This window comes from Pan troglodytes, chromosome 12, assembly GCF_028858775.2.
Source record: "Pan troglodytes isolate AG18354 chromosome 12, NHGRI_mPanTro3-v2.0_pri, whole genome shotgun sequence".
Classification (NCBI taxonomy): Eukaryota; Metazoa; Chordata; class Mammalia; order Primates; family Hominidae; genus Pan; species Pan troglodytes.
The window spans coordinates 67392035-67406962 of NC_072410.2; the positions used below are offsets into that span (position 1 = coordinate 67392035).

The 14928-nt window shown below is 38.0% G+C and overlaps 1 protein-coding gene across 50 annotated transcripts in view; it reads left to right on the top strand.

The window, feature by feature from the left end:
* The window catches only part of MTIF2 (mitochondrial translational initiation factor 2), a 32748-nt gene that overhangs the window by 13071 nt on the left and 4749 nt on the right, over nt 1-14928 (top strand). For 27 of the 50 annotated variants that reach the window (XM_009442472.5, XM_063789085.1, XM_054677861.2 and 24 more), the window contains 8 exons: nt 1512-1683; nt 2138-2298; nt 3673-3849; nt 6794-6933; nt 9868-9992; nt 12094-12298; nt 12660-12912; nt 13248-13388. In XM_009442472.5, coding sequence (XP_009440747.1) covers nt 1512-1683; nt 2138-2298; nt 3673-3849; nt 6794-6933; nt 9868-9992; nt 12094-12298; nt 12660-12912; nt 13248-13388 — 1374 coding nt within the window. The remainder of the gene's footprint in view (nt 1-1511; nt 1684-2137; nt 2299-3672; nt 3850-6793; nt 6934-9867; nt 9993-12093; nt 12299-12659; nt 12913-13247; nt 13389-14928) is intronic. The other 23 variants (XM_063789111.1, XM_063789113.1, XM_063789108.1 and 20 more) reach the window with 3 other exon arrangements.

Sequence of the window (14928 nt, forward strand, 5' to 3'; positions counted from 1 at the left end):
GTGTGTGTGTGTGTGTGTGTGTGTGTGTGTGTGTGTGTATGTGTGTATGTCTGTACATACTGTCAGTTCTCATTATGAGTGGATTATTTATTTTAGGTGTGGATTCTGTATTTGAAAATTCACCTACTCAACAAAATGTATTTGCAGCTCAAAAATCAGTACTTGCTGGGCGCGGTGGCTCATGCCTGTGATCCCAGCACTCTGGGAGGCCGAGGCAGGCGGATCACCTGAGGTCAGGAATTTGAGACCAGCCTAGCCAACATGGTGAAACCCTGTCTACAAAAAATAGAAAAATTAGCCAGGGATGGTGGCATGCACTTGCAGTCCCAGCTACTCAGGAGGCTGAGGCAGAAGAATTGTTTGAACCTGGGAGGCAGAGGCTGCAGCTAGCCGAGATTGCCCCACTGCACTTCAGCCTGGGTAACAAAAGCGAAACTCTGTCCCAAAAAAAAAAAAAGAAAAAAATCAGTACTCAGGTTCTCTTGCAGTTATTATTGGACATGTGCAGAACAGTGAAAGATGTGAGTTGTCCATTGTGCATGTTCTGAAGCTGAGGTTGAATGAGGTGACACTGTTTCAGCTGTCATACTGCAAACAAGTGTCCTTTTTGTATTCTATTTAGTGTCACTTTTTTTCACATTTTTATGCTTTTTGTTGGTAATTTTGCTGTTTAAAATGGCTCCTAAATGTGGTACTGAATTCCTATCTAGTGTTCCTAAGCCCAAGAAGGCTGTGATATGCCTTACAGAGAAAATATGCATCTCAGATAAGCTTGTTCTGGCATGAGTTATAGTGCAATTGGCCATGAGTTCAATGTTAATGAATCAAATATATATATATAATATATGTATTTATATATAAATATTATATATATTTGATTTATATATATTATATATAATATATCATATTGAGATATATAAATATTATATATTATATATAATACTATATATAAATATATATAAAGAATCTTTAAACAGAAATGCATAAAACAAAATTATGTGTTGATCAGTTGATGAAATGTGACTAAAGGCTTGCAGGAACCCAACTCTATATTTCCCCTCAGAACAGTGGTTCAATATTTGCTAATTCAATAGTTTTGGTGACTTTATAGAACATAATTATTGCAAATAATGGCAATTGATTGTATATACACACACACATTCGTGTATACGTGACATTTGTGACCTTAAATTTTTAGAGAAATAGACTACAATCAATTATTATAAATACTAAATTTATCTTAATGTTTTATTGATGATTCAGATGGCTTAGAATACATAAATATTCAAATATTTATGAATATGCAGAAAAGTCAGTTAATAGAAATGTATCATATTTTAAATAATTAAAAAACATTTTTTAGCTTCCTTGTGATTTGTTAATATTAGAGAAACAGTTTGCATAGTTATTCCTGTCATTGAGTGTACTGTTTATATAGACATTTATTAATAGAGATTACTTCTTGAGCATTTAATTAATGATCCTAAAAGGTTTTATTTTATTCCAATCAGATTATGTATATGAAGCTTTATTGAACACTGATATTGACATAGATTCACTGGAAGCAGACTCACATTTAGATGAAGTCTGGATCAAAGAAGTGATAACGAAGGCAGGGATGAAGTTAAAGTGGAGTAAATTAAAACAGGACAAAGTCAGAAAAAATAAAGATGCTGTAAGAAGGTAAAACTTAACTGTATATACTGGTAGGGTTTGGGGGAGACTACATAGTTATATTTACACTTTTTAATGGAAAGATTTGCTTTAAAATTTCTTTTGTAATAAAGATATGTGTGTATAAACTTCGAAGTACTTAAAGCATTAGAAAGTGTATTATACATTCAAGTTATTATAAAACTTTAAGGATTTTTAAAAATTTGCTGAATGTTTACATTGGTCTGAATTTTCAAATTTGATTCAGTTCTGCTCATTGTTATGAAAATGCAAACCACAGGTAGGTAGGCAGTTATTAAATAGTCTGTCATTATATGTATAGGAGAGGGAAATAGGTCTAATCCACACTGAATATTGGGTTTTATTGTTAATGGTAGTTCACAGGGATAAATGTGAACCAATTCACAGGCTATAAAGTATTTCTGATATTTAAGAAATGAAACTCTTTTGCTGTTAATTGTAGGCCCCAGGCAGATCCAGCTTTATTAACCCCAAGGTCCCCAGTTGTTACTATAATGGGCCATGTTGATCACGGGAAAACGACATTACTTGACAAATTTCGAAAAACTCAAGTGGCAGCAATGGAAACTGGAGGCATCACTCAGCACATTGGTGCCTTTCTTGGTATGAACACAAATTACCTTACAATGTGCTTGGGAACCCCACTTATTTTCTTAAACTAAATGTCATAGTATGAAATATACAAATTCAAAGTAAAAGAGAAGGCTAAAGCTTGCAGTCATTAGTTTGATGAAATGTAGAGCAAGTGGTTAGTAAAGCTGTTTTTTGTACTTTCTATAAGAAGAAAATTGTGTTAACTGTTAACTTTTTTTCTTTTGAGACAGAGTCTCACTCTGTCACCCAGGCTGGAGTGCAGTGGTGCAATCTTGGCTCACTGCAACCTCTGCCTCCCCAGTTCAAGCAGTTCTCCTGCCTCAGCCTCCCAAGTAGCTGGGACTACAGGTGTGCACCACCGTGCCTGGCTAATTTTTGTATTTTTAGTTGAGACAGGGTTTCCCCATGTTGGCCAGGCTGGTCTCAAACTCCTGACCTTGTGGTCCGCCTGCCTCAGCCTCCCAAAGTGTTGGGATTACAGGTGTGGGCCATCGTGCCCGGCTTAATTTTTTTGTATTTTTAGTAGAGACGGGGTTTTGCCATGTTGGCCAGGCTGGTGTCGAACCCCTGACCTCAAGTGATCTGCCCATCTTGACCTCCCAAAGTGCTAGGATTACAGGTGTGAGCCACCGCGCCTGGCTGAAAATTGTGTTAACTTTTAATTCTAGCTCATTCTTAGTTTGATTTAATGAGCCTACAATTTTTTATTAATTATGTTTATATAACTTCCTTTGCTAGGTTGTGATAATATTGCTGATAATAATTAAATAATAGTCCCATTTACGAGCACCTACCATGTTTCCAGTACTGTGCTGAGCACCTTATATGTTTTGTCTTTTTTATCTTGACAACAACATCATAAGGTAGGTATTAATAGTTGCACTTACAAATAAGGAACCTGATACTTCTTCGAGTTAAGCAACTTTCCCACAGTATATAGCCAGTAAGTAGCATAGCCAGGATTTAAACCCAAGGTCAATGGACTCAAATCGTGAGCTACTGCCTACTAAATTGCCTCTCTGTGGCTCAGGGAGTTGTGCAACTCTGAGTTGCTAATGTAAGGGTGGCTGCCTGTACAACAGTTGGTCTGTTCTGTCTCTAAAATAGATATATCAGTTGATACATTTATGAAAGTAGTTATGTTCTAGAAATACGGAGACTTTAGTTTGAAATTTTTACATGGAAAAAAACCCATAAGAATCTCACTGGCATTTTATCACTTTTCATTGTGAAATGATGATCTGTGTTCTGATTAAGATTAATGGAAGGAATAAAATTATTTTAAAGAATTATTGATGGTTTCTGATAATGTCGCATATATTCTTTGGTATTAAGGAAGTACATGTTTGAATCCTTGATGTTCTTGAATTTCTGTTTCCACAGTCTCTCTGCCTTCTGGGGAAAAGATAACTTTTCTTGATACTCCAGGACATGCTGCTTTCTCAGCAATGAGAGCCAGAGGTGCTCAGGTCACTGACATTGTCATATTGGTTGTAGCTGCAGATGATGGAGTGATGAAACAAACTGTAGAATCTATTCAGCATGCCAAAGATGCACAGGGTACTGTGTGGCTGACTTAATGGATCTACTACATAAAGTCAAAGTTCTGGGGCCATTTACATATAGCTCATTTAGTCTTCACAACAATCCCAGAGTTATTATACGTGTATTACAGATAAGCCTCAAAGATAAATTGTTTTCCTTATAACTAATAGGAAGAGTATAGCAGGATTCAACTTGGGAGTTGTGACCATAAGTACAGACCACAGGTGCAATCTTTCCTTTACTGTGCCCTTTTTTTTTTCAACTTTTTATCATAGAAATTTTAAACAGATACAAAAGTAAGAAAAGAATAATGAAATTCGATCTATCCATCACATAAATTCATTAGGAGTTGCATAGTGGTTATATTCTGTTATTTCCTGTTAATTTATTATGTGGAATTCTTCTCTAAAGAGAAACTTTCCCTTCTGCTTTAAATAAGTTCTTATCTGATCAAATGTATAAAATTCAAACTTTTGGAAAATCACTTAACCATCTTCTCCCTTATTTCTTCGTTTAAAAGTTATAATAATAAATACCCACGCATGTAATTATACATTCTAGGCTGGGAGTGGGGGCTCACACCTGGAATCCCAGCACTTTGGGAGGCCGAGGCCGGTGGATCACCTGAGATCATTGGGAGTTCGAGACCAGCCTGACCAACATGGAGAATCCCTGTCTCTACTAAAAATACAAAGTTAGCCAGGCGTGGTGGCACATACCTGTAATCCCAGCTACTTGGGAGGCTGAGGCAGGAGAATCACTTGAACCCGGGAGGTGGAGGTAGTGGTGAGCCGAGATTGTGCCATTGCACTCCAGCCTGGGCAACAAAAGCGAAACTCCGTCTCAAAAAAAAGTTACACATTCGGTATATTGATTTTTATTCTGAAATGACTGTACCCCTACCCTTACTGAGAAAATGTACTCGATAAAGTGTGTCATATTACCCCCAGATTTACTGGCAAGATTTTTAAAAGGTTGGGAGTTACTGAACTAGTCCAGTTCTTTCATTTTACAGCATGAAAACTAAGACTCAGACAGCAGCCAGAACTCTCCCTAATTATATACAATTATACACTAATTTTCAGTATGTCTGCATTTGGAATTTGGATCTGCTAGCTTCCAATGTTATTCTCTTTTCTTTTTAATTCCTCAAAACTGCCTTTGTGTGATGTACTATGTTCTTAATGATTCTAGGGAATACATGCAAGAAGAGAGGGATAAATTTGCCAGGGATCCCATTACAAAGCAATTGGTTGAGACAGGATAACTTCATTAGATCATGCTTTGTACACCTCTTCTCTTGGTACCGGTTAAGTTCCAGCTCGTCAACATAGAATGTACTTTTTCCTTTTCTTTTCTTTTTTTTTTTTTTTTTTTGAGATGGAGTTTTGCTCTTATCGCCCAGGCTGGAGTGCAGTGGTGCAATCCTGGCTCACTTCAACCTCCTTCTCCCAGGTTCAAGTGATTCTCCTGCCTCAGCCTCCCTAATAGCTGGGATTACAGGTGACTGCCACCACGCCTGGCTAATTTTTGTATTTTTAGTAGAGATGGGGTTTTACCATGTTGGCCAGGTTGGTCTCAAACTCCTGACCTCAGGTGATCCACCCACCTCCCAAAGTCCTGGGATTACAGGTATGAGTCACCGTGCCCGGCCAGAATGTACTTTTTCGTAATAGTACGTTGTGGATTGCAAAACTTTTTGTATCTTTTAAAATTTCTGTTTGATACCTGAGAAAATTACAGAGATGATGAAATGCAACCACAGAATTACCTTGTAGAATTTTGTGTGATTTCTCTAAAGAGAGGGTATGTCTAGTGATAGTAAGTAGATTAAAAGATTATTTGGTCCTTTCATTAAGTAAACATTTATTGAGAGCCTACTAGGTCACTGACCTAGGTGTATGAATAAATAGTATAAGTCCTAAAAGAAAATTTGTGATATTGGTACTTAGTTTTAACCTAGGATGAGATGTTGGGTTTTAACAATGAGTAAATAAACCCTGGAAAGAAGAGGCAAATGATCTAGCAGTATTGAATTGGAATCTTCCCATGATTTTTTTTTTTTTTTTTTTTTTTGGAGATTATCTCCAGTGTACTTACTGATCTTGCTTTTAGGTTTAAGGATAGGCCTTTTTCTACCCAAAATACAGTTGACCTTTGAACATCACGGGTTTGAACTGTGTGGGTCCACTTAACACACACATTTTTTTCAACCAAACATAAATAAAACAGCATTCACAGAATTTGAAACTTCCTTACATGGCTTTTTGTACACACGGTTCTGCAGGGCTGGCTGCAAGACTTGAGTATGCCGGGATTTTGGTATAGGCAGTGGTGGGGGTCCTGGAACCAATCCACCAGTATACCCAGGGATGATTATATTGTTTGTTGTGGTTTTTTTGGGATGGAGTCTCGCTCTGTTGCCCATGCTGGAGTGCAGTGACACGATTTCAGCTCACTGCAAGCTCTGCCTTCCTGGTTCAAGCGATTCTCCTGCCTCAGGCTCCCAAGTAGCTGGGATTACAGGTGCGTGCCACCACGCCCGGCTAATTTTTGTATTTTTTAGTAGAGATGGGATTTCTCCATGTTGGCCAGGCTGATCTCAAACTCCTGACCTCAGGTGATCCACCCGCCTCAGCTTCCCAAAGTGCTAGGATTACAGGCATGAGCCACCGCATCCAGCCCGACTGTATTGTTTTTTTTGATAATCTCAGGTGTCTGTTATTCACTCAGAATCTGCTTATAATTATACTTTTAACATCTTGCATCTGGATTTCTCTATATGTAGCGCGCAGAGTAGGGTGATGTGACTCCAAAGTGGGTCATTTTGGCCTTTTGTTAGATAAAAACATCCACTGAATAAAGAGAAAACCAGAACAGAAAGTTGGTGTCTTTCACTGTGAATACCTGGAATTGAAGGTGTCATCATTTTCACTCTTTTTAACTCCATTTCTTTCAGTTCCTATTATCCTTGCCATAAATAAATGTGACAAAGCTGAGGCTGATCCTGAGAAAGTGAAAAAAGAGCTGCTGGCTTATGATGTGGTATGTGAAGATTATGGAGGTGATGTTCAAGCAGTGCCTGTCTCTGCACTTACGGTAAATGCGGGGACCTCATATAAATATGCCTGGATGGGAATGCTGTACATAATGCACACAGTGTATTACATCTAAAGAACATTTTGAGGTACATAATTTGTGTTGTTTTTAAAAAGTTTTCTTGGTGCCAGGCAAAGATGGTATTATCTTGGTTTGGCATGTTAGGAGTTAGGCTCAGAGAGGTCAGTCACCAGCTAATCAGTGTGGAGTCAAGTCTAAATGGAATATATTTTTTATTATGAGATACTTAGGATGAGAATAAATGGTGAATAAGGGAAATAGTAGGACAAAGACGTGGTGCGATCACAGCTCAGTGCAGCCTTGACCTCCAAAGCTCAAGTTGTCCTCCCACCTCAGCCTCTTGAGTAGTTGGGGCTACAGGCAGGTGCCACCCCATGCCTAGCTAATTTTTAAATTTTTTTGTAGACATAGGGTCTCACTGTGTTGCTTAGGCTGGTCTTGAACACGTGGCCTCAAGCCATTGTCCCACCTTGGCCTCCCAAAGCACCGAGATTACAAGTGTGAGCCACCATGCCTGACCAAAGACTGTCTTAAGCAGAAATGAAATCCAGTTGTTAACAAAAAAGTGCTTATATTTCATGCCTCTTACAAATGGAAAACAGGCCTTAGAGCATTTAAGAGATTTAAACAAAAAGTTCATGAATACCAAGATTAAATATTAAGGTTGATTTTGTTATTGATTGACTGAATGTTTTTGTGGATTAAATTGCTACATGTTTTAAAATGTTATTTATAATGAATTCCATTTTCTTTAAGATTACCATCTATTCTTTCTTGAATATAAACACCAAGGAAACTCAGTGCTTGCCTCTTATAAGTGTTTTCCAATTCTCTTACCCTATAGAGGTTGCTGCTAAGTAACAATTTCCTTTTTTGTCCATCCTTATTATATTACAAAGTTTATTTATAATATAGCCTTTTTTTTCTCCTGATCATTCACTGAAGGGATGGTGGGTTACTCTACCACCTTCCTCCAATTAAATCTCACTTCATCTTTACTTTTCCTAAATGTGTTACCTCCAAGATACTTAGAAATTATGCGTCCATTAATAGTAAAACTGTGCATCTTTTTCTCTGAAATTTATAAAATGCTACCTTACTTTGTTTTCTTCTGCACTATCCCTCAATTGTTATTGCACTCTGAAAGCCAAATGTTAGGCTTACTACAATAAGATTAAAATATTTGGCCAGGCGCAGTGACTTATGCCTGTAAGCCTAGCACTTTGGGAGGCCGAGGTGGTCAGATCCATTGAGGCAGGAGTTCAAGACCAGCCTGGGCAACATGATGAGACCTTGTCTCTATAAAAACACAAAAATTATCCTGGCTTGGTGGCATGTGCCTGTCGTCCTAGCTATTGGGGAGGCTAAGACTGGAGGACAACTTGAGCCAGGGAGGCAGAGGTTGCAGTGAGCTGAGATGACGCCACTGCACTCCAGCCTTGATAACAGAGTGAGACCTTGTCTAAAAAAAAAAATTAAAATATTTGAAGAGTTGACCACCTTTTCTGGCCAGATACCATCAGATGAGTAGGTAGATGTAAAGCTGCTTAGGCAGATTTGGAGGCATGTCAGAGATGATTCCAAGGGAAGGGAGGGGATTGGAAGAGAGTGGCAGGGAGGTAAGATGAGGCCTTCTTTTCCAAGATATATAAAGGATTATTTCATGCAAGGAAACAACTCTAGTTCTGCATTTTGGAGCAGCATTTTGTAAATTGGAATAAATACTAGGAATAAGTGGGTGGGTAAGCAAAGTATTTAGTCAATTTTTTTTGTTTTGTTTTGTTTTGTTTTACAGTTGTCTATTGTTTCATTTTTTGTTTTTTGAAATGAAGTCTTGCTCTGTGTCTCAGGCTGGAGTGCAGTGGCATGATCTTGGCTCACTGCAACCTCTGCCTCTGGGTTCAAGCGATTTTCCTTTCTCAGCCTCCTGAGTAGCTGGGATTACAGGCACGTGCCACCACACCTGACTAATTTTTTGTATTTTTAGTAGAGATGTGGTTTCACCATGTTGGCTGGTCTTGAACTCCTAACCTCAAGTGATCTACCCGTCTCAGCTTCCCAAAGTGCTGGGATTACAGGCATGAGCCATCGTGCCCGGCCCTTGTCTGTTGTTTTATACTTTGTAACAACTGTGAGCAATCTCTTAGCTGATACGAGGAGTGGAAAAATACCTTGCCTATCAGTTCCATTTCCATCACCAGTTAATCAGCTGTGTGATCTTGGAGCCCTAGAGAGCACAGTAAACATAGACCATGAAAGGTAAAAGAATCACCCACTCCAGCTTCTTCATTTTATGGTTGAGGTAAGGAGATCCAGGGAAGTGAGGTGATTTTTTTTTTAAAGGCTGCACAGCTGGGTGGTTATAAAGCACAGCTTAGAGCCTAGATCTCTAGTTAGTGCTTTTTCTCTTCATTTATTTAATAAGGGTAAGTCGTGCTTGATATGCTTTGTAGGATTCTTGAGTCGATCAAATGAAATAATAGATGTGAAATCTCATTCAGTTGGATAGAACTTAAACAAAAAAAGAAAGCAAGAGGAAGGAAACACAACTGTAGGGACAGACGGAGGAGAAAGAAAATGAATGAAGCATTGCATGTGTTTATGAAAGGGATAGTAACAAGCCCACCAGTGGTCATCCTTTAAAAAAAATAGCCACTTGTTCCTTGCAAGATCTGTCCATGGCTCAGGTTTTCTTGCTGATCCCTCCCTCCCTTCCATTCTTCCCATTCTCTTTTTTCTTATTTTTGTTTCCCCTCCCTCCCTTTCTTTGTTAAATTGAGTAATCATGCTTTTAATGATTAAAGAGAAAAGTATAATATAACTTGCAAGGATTATGTGACTTTCTGTCCCTGGTATTTACATTTACAGATAATATTTATTAATGTGTATTAACAACGTTTGTTATTGTTAAAGGGCGATAATCTGATGGCTTTGGCAGAAGCAACAGTTGCTCTTGCAGAAATGTTAGAATTGAAAGCAGATCCCAATGGTCCAGTGGAAGGAACAGTAATAGAGTCTTTCACAGACAAAGGAAGAGGGTAGGACTCTTAAAATGCTTGCCTTTTTAATTTGTTCTGTGGTTTTCGTGACTTGATTATATGACAATATATTATTTTTGTTACATGTTATTGTTAGTTCATGAACAATATTTTCAAAGCATTTGTTTTAAAAAGTATTTTATTGTTTGTACTAATACAAGAACACAAAAATGCAGTTATTATCAGTAGACCATAGCAACTATCCATGTATATCTACTAGTCATATTTAGGTGACATAAGTAGTTCAATTTGTTTTATTTTTTTTTCCCTCACTGACTCAACTGAATTGGTAAAGTCTTATAGATAACATAAATTAGAATGAAATACCAATAGTTGCATTTTAGGGTTTGTGAATTCTTTATACTTTACCCATTAATATAATACGCAGAAAGGTCTTTGAAGTGGTGTGCTTGAATTTTCCTCTGTATCAGCAAGAGAGGTTTTCTCATTGCTTTACACTCTCTAACAACTGAGTAATCCCTTAGCTGATGGAGACGGGATAGAAAGTGGGTTAAGATTCTGTCAGAACACTTTGCTCCCTGCTTCTTCGCTTAGCATAACCTTATAAGAAATTATTTTTTTTTAAATTATGGTAAGAAACACCTAACATCCCATTTATTATGTTAACCATATTTAAATATACAGTTCAGTATTGTAGTTTATTCACATTGTTGTGCAACAGACGTGTTGAACTATTTTATCTTGTGAAACTGAAACTCTGTACCTTTTAAAATTACCCTTGTCCCTCTCCTGAGCCCTTGGCAACCACCTTTCTGTTTTCTGCTTTTCCTTTATTTCTTTCTTTCTTTTTGAGACGGACTTTTGCTCTTGTTGCCCAGGCTGGAGTGAAGTGGCCGCGATCTCAGCTCACTGCAACCTCCAGTCCCTGGGTTCAAGCAATTCTTCGGCCTCAGTCTCCCAAGTAGCTGGGATTTACAGGCACCCACCACCATGCCTGGCTAATTTTTGTATTTTTTTAGAGACAGGATTTTCACCATGTTGACCAGGCCAGTCTCAAACTCCTGACCTCAGGTGATCCAACTGCCTCGGCCTCCCAAAGTGCTGGGATTACAGGCGTGAGCCACTACACCTGGCACTGTTTTGTGTTTTTATTTTGTGCCTACTTTAGATACTTCATATGAGTGGAATCATACAGTATGTGTCCATTTGTAACTGGCTTATTTCATTTTGTATAATGTTCTAGAGTTTCATTCATGTTGTAGCCTGTGAAAAGATTTCCTTTTTTAAAAAAATTTAATATTTATTTATTTTTTAATTTTTATTTTTTTGAGTTGCAGTCTCAATCTGTCACCCAGGCTGGAATGCAGTGGTGTGATCTCGGCTCACTGCAACCTCTGCCTCCCAGGTTCAAGTGATTCTCCTGCCTCAGCCTCCCGAGTAGCTGGGACTGTAGGCGCGTGCCACCACACTCAGCTAATTTTTGTATTTTTAGTATAGATGGGGTTTCACCATGTTGGCCAGGCTGGTCTTGAACTACTGACCTCAGGTGATCTACCTGCCTCGGCCTCCCAAAGTACTGGGATTACAGGTGTGAGCCACTGTGCCTAGCCTATTTTTTTTTTAATTGAGATAGGGTCCTGCTATGTTGCCCCAGCTGGTCTCAAACTCATGAGCTCAAGCAATCCACCCACCTTGGCCTTCAAAAGTGCTGGGATTACAGCCGTGAGCCACCACACTGGCCAATTTCCTTCTTTTTAAAGACTGTATAATATTCCTTTGTATGTAAAATCCACATTTTCTTTGGAAGAAATGTCCATTTGTCTTTTGATGGACATTTGAGTTGCTTCTACTTCTTGGCTATCGCAAATAAATTTGTTTAAAATGGTCTTGATAGGCTGACTTTGAACTCCTGGGCTCAGGTGATCCTCTTGCCTTAGCCTGCTGAATAGCTGGGATTGCAGATGTGCCACTGCACCCAGCTTTGAAATGTTTTTATGGTATGAAAAACTGCTTAAGTTAAGAAGTGGTGGAATTAATCTTGTGTATACACATGTTTATATAACTTAAACTTCATAAAGATATCTTTGCTCTACTTAAAGTACATTATGACATTGAAAATATACTTTTATTTTCATTTTAGTCTTGTTACTACAGCTGTAATTCAAAGAGGAACTTTAAGAAAAGGCTCTGTTCTGGTTGCTGGAAAATGTTGGGCAAAAGTACGCTTAATGTTTGATGAAAATGGAAAAACAATTGATGAGGCCTATCCCAGCATGCCAGTGGGAATTACAGGCTGGAGAGACCTTCCTTCTGCAGGAGAAGAAATTCTTGAAGTAGAATCTGAGGTGTATCAAGCTTAATTCCTATATATTAGATATAATATAATGATTTTCAATGCCAGTTTACAATGTTATACCAAATATGTGTATTAATTTTAACAAATCTAGATTATAAGGGGCTGTGAGGATGCAAGTTGTGCTATTTTAGCATTAGACTATAGAATTTTGGGGGGTGGGGATAAGATTTTTAAATCATTTCAATTATACAAGCTCTCAAATTAAAATTTTACATGTTTCTTGAAACTTATAAAAGTAGTAGTTTCATACATGAGTTAAGCTAATTTCCTAATGCAGGACAACACAAACGCTTTAATCTAGCAGTTATTGATGTCTATTTCATTAAATAATACGTTTTTCCCCTATAAAGCCAAGGGCACGTGAAGTTGTTGACTGGAGGAAATATGAACAAGAACAGGAGAAAGGTCAGGAGGATCTGAAAATAATAGAAGAAAAGCGAAAGGAACACAAAGAAGCACATCAGAAAGCCCGTGAGAAGTATGGCCATCTACTGTGGAAGAAGAGATCAATTCTACGGTTTTTAGAAAGAAAAGAACAAATACCCTTAAAGCCAAAAGAGAAAAGGGAAAGAGATTCAAATGTACTTTCTGTGATTATTAAAGGTATCTTTTTAAAGATTTTACATTACAGTTCATTCTTTGAATATATGTTTTTTTATTCTCATAGTTTGGGCCTTTACATTTACATGAAAATTATTTCAATATTTTAGGAGAGATTTTCTTAGTCAACATATTTCTTGCTGATTTTGTTGTAAATGTACATTTGGCTCATTATATGCTATTAAGTCAAGTAGATATGTGTAATGCTAAGCCTAAATAAAAGTGGATTTAGTGATAAATGACATTCCTATCATGGCTTTAAATAGATTATTGTCATTTTTATGTCTGCTGATGTCTAACTCTTAAAAGCAACAATTATAAACTTTTTCTGTATTTAGGTGATGTTGATGGTTCTGTTGAGGCTATTTTGAACATTATAGATACCTATGATGCTTCACACGAGTGTGAACTAGAATTAGTACATTTTGGAGTGGGTGATATAAGTGCAAATGATGTTAACCTTGCTGAAACATTTGATGGTAAGGATTCCATTTCTTCTTGTTAATCTGTGTTCCCCAAATAACACTGAACCATCTGCTTCTGTCTTTTGTTGCTTGGCTTGTCACACCTGACATTTACTCCTATGAGCATCACCCTTCCTGCTATAGTCCAGTCCCAGCTAGCAATTAAAACTTAATAGGATGTGCAGTATTGTGGCCATAGCTCCATTTGTTGTGGTTGTACTGCAATTTTGGGGAACTATTTCAAGACCTGGTCACATTTATCTTTTTTTTTTTAAAGCACCATTACTGCCCCCTCTCCCTACTCCTCCTGGTTCTTTACTATCCCAAGGTTGATTTCTCATATCTTTCATCAGACTTCTGAATGTTCCTAACACTGTAATCACCCTATTCAGTTCTTTCCTTCATCTTTTACTTTTGGCTACCTATCTTTGGTAATTGATAATTTTATACATCGTATCTTTTTACAGCAAAAGTTCTTTTTAGCTTTATAAGCCTAGAAGGCAGGGAACTGTCTTTATTAGTTGAATTTATGATACACAAAAAGGGGGACTCATGACTGTTAAATAAAGTCGAACACCTAGTAAAGCAAAAACATTGTTGAGTGATTAGGAATCATTTAGGAAAGAGATTCTTTGAAACCTGACTTGATTAGAGTTAGATATCACCTCTACTACTGAAAAGGATAGAGGTAACATCTAACTGATTAATTAAAAGTATTTGGTAGGCACTGACTGGCTTAGCACTGTGCTGTAATACAGATAGTGTATTGAAAGATATTGAAATGACTTTTTTTTTTCTTTTTTTTTTTTTTGGAGACAGAGCCTCACTCTGTTGCCAAGGCTGGAGTGCAGTGGCACGGTCTCGGCTCACTGCAACCTGTCTCCCTAGTTCAAGGGATTCTCCTGCCACAGCCCCCACTGAGTAGCTGGGATTATAGGCGTGCACCACCATGCCTGGCTAATTTTGTATTTTTAGTAGAGACAGGGTTTCACCATGTTGGCCAGGCTGGTCTTGAACTCCTGACCTAGGTGGTCTACCTGTTTTGGCCTCCAAAGTGGTGGAATTACAGGCATGAGCCATTGTGCCTAGCCAATTGAATGACTTCTTTTTCTTGAGACGGAGTTTTGCTTTTGTCAACCAGGCTGGAGTGCAATGGCGCAATCTTGGCTCATTGCCACCTCTCCCTCCTGGGTTCAAGCGATTCTCCTGCCCCAGCTTCCCGAGTAGCTGGGATTATAGGCACCCACGACCACACCTGGCTAATTCTTATATTTTTAGCATAGATAAGGTTTCATCATGTTGGCCAGTTTGGTCTCAAACTCCTGACCTCACGTGATCCACCCACCTCAGCCTCCCAAAGTCCTGGGATTACAGGCGTGAGCCACTGCACCCGGCCTGAATGGCTTCTTAATGATAGGACTTTCAAGGTGATTGTGTTTTTCTCCTGATTAAACTGTTTGGGTTAATTTTTTTCATTCATTTTGTTTAAGACAAGAGTGTTTTGCTTTTTTTTCTTTTTGGGTTGGTTTTTTTTTTTTTTGAGACAGTCTTGCTC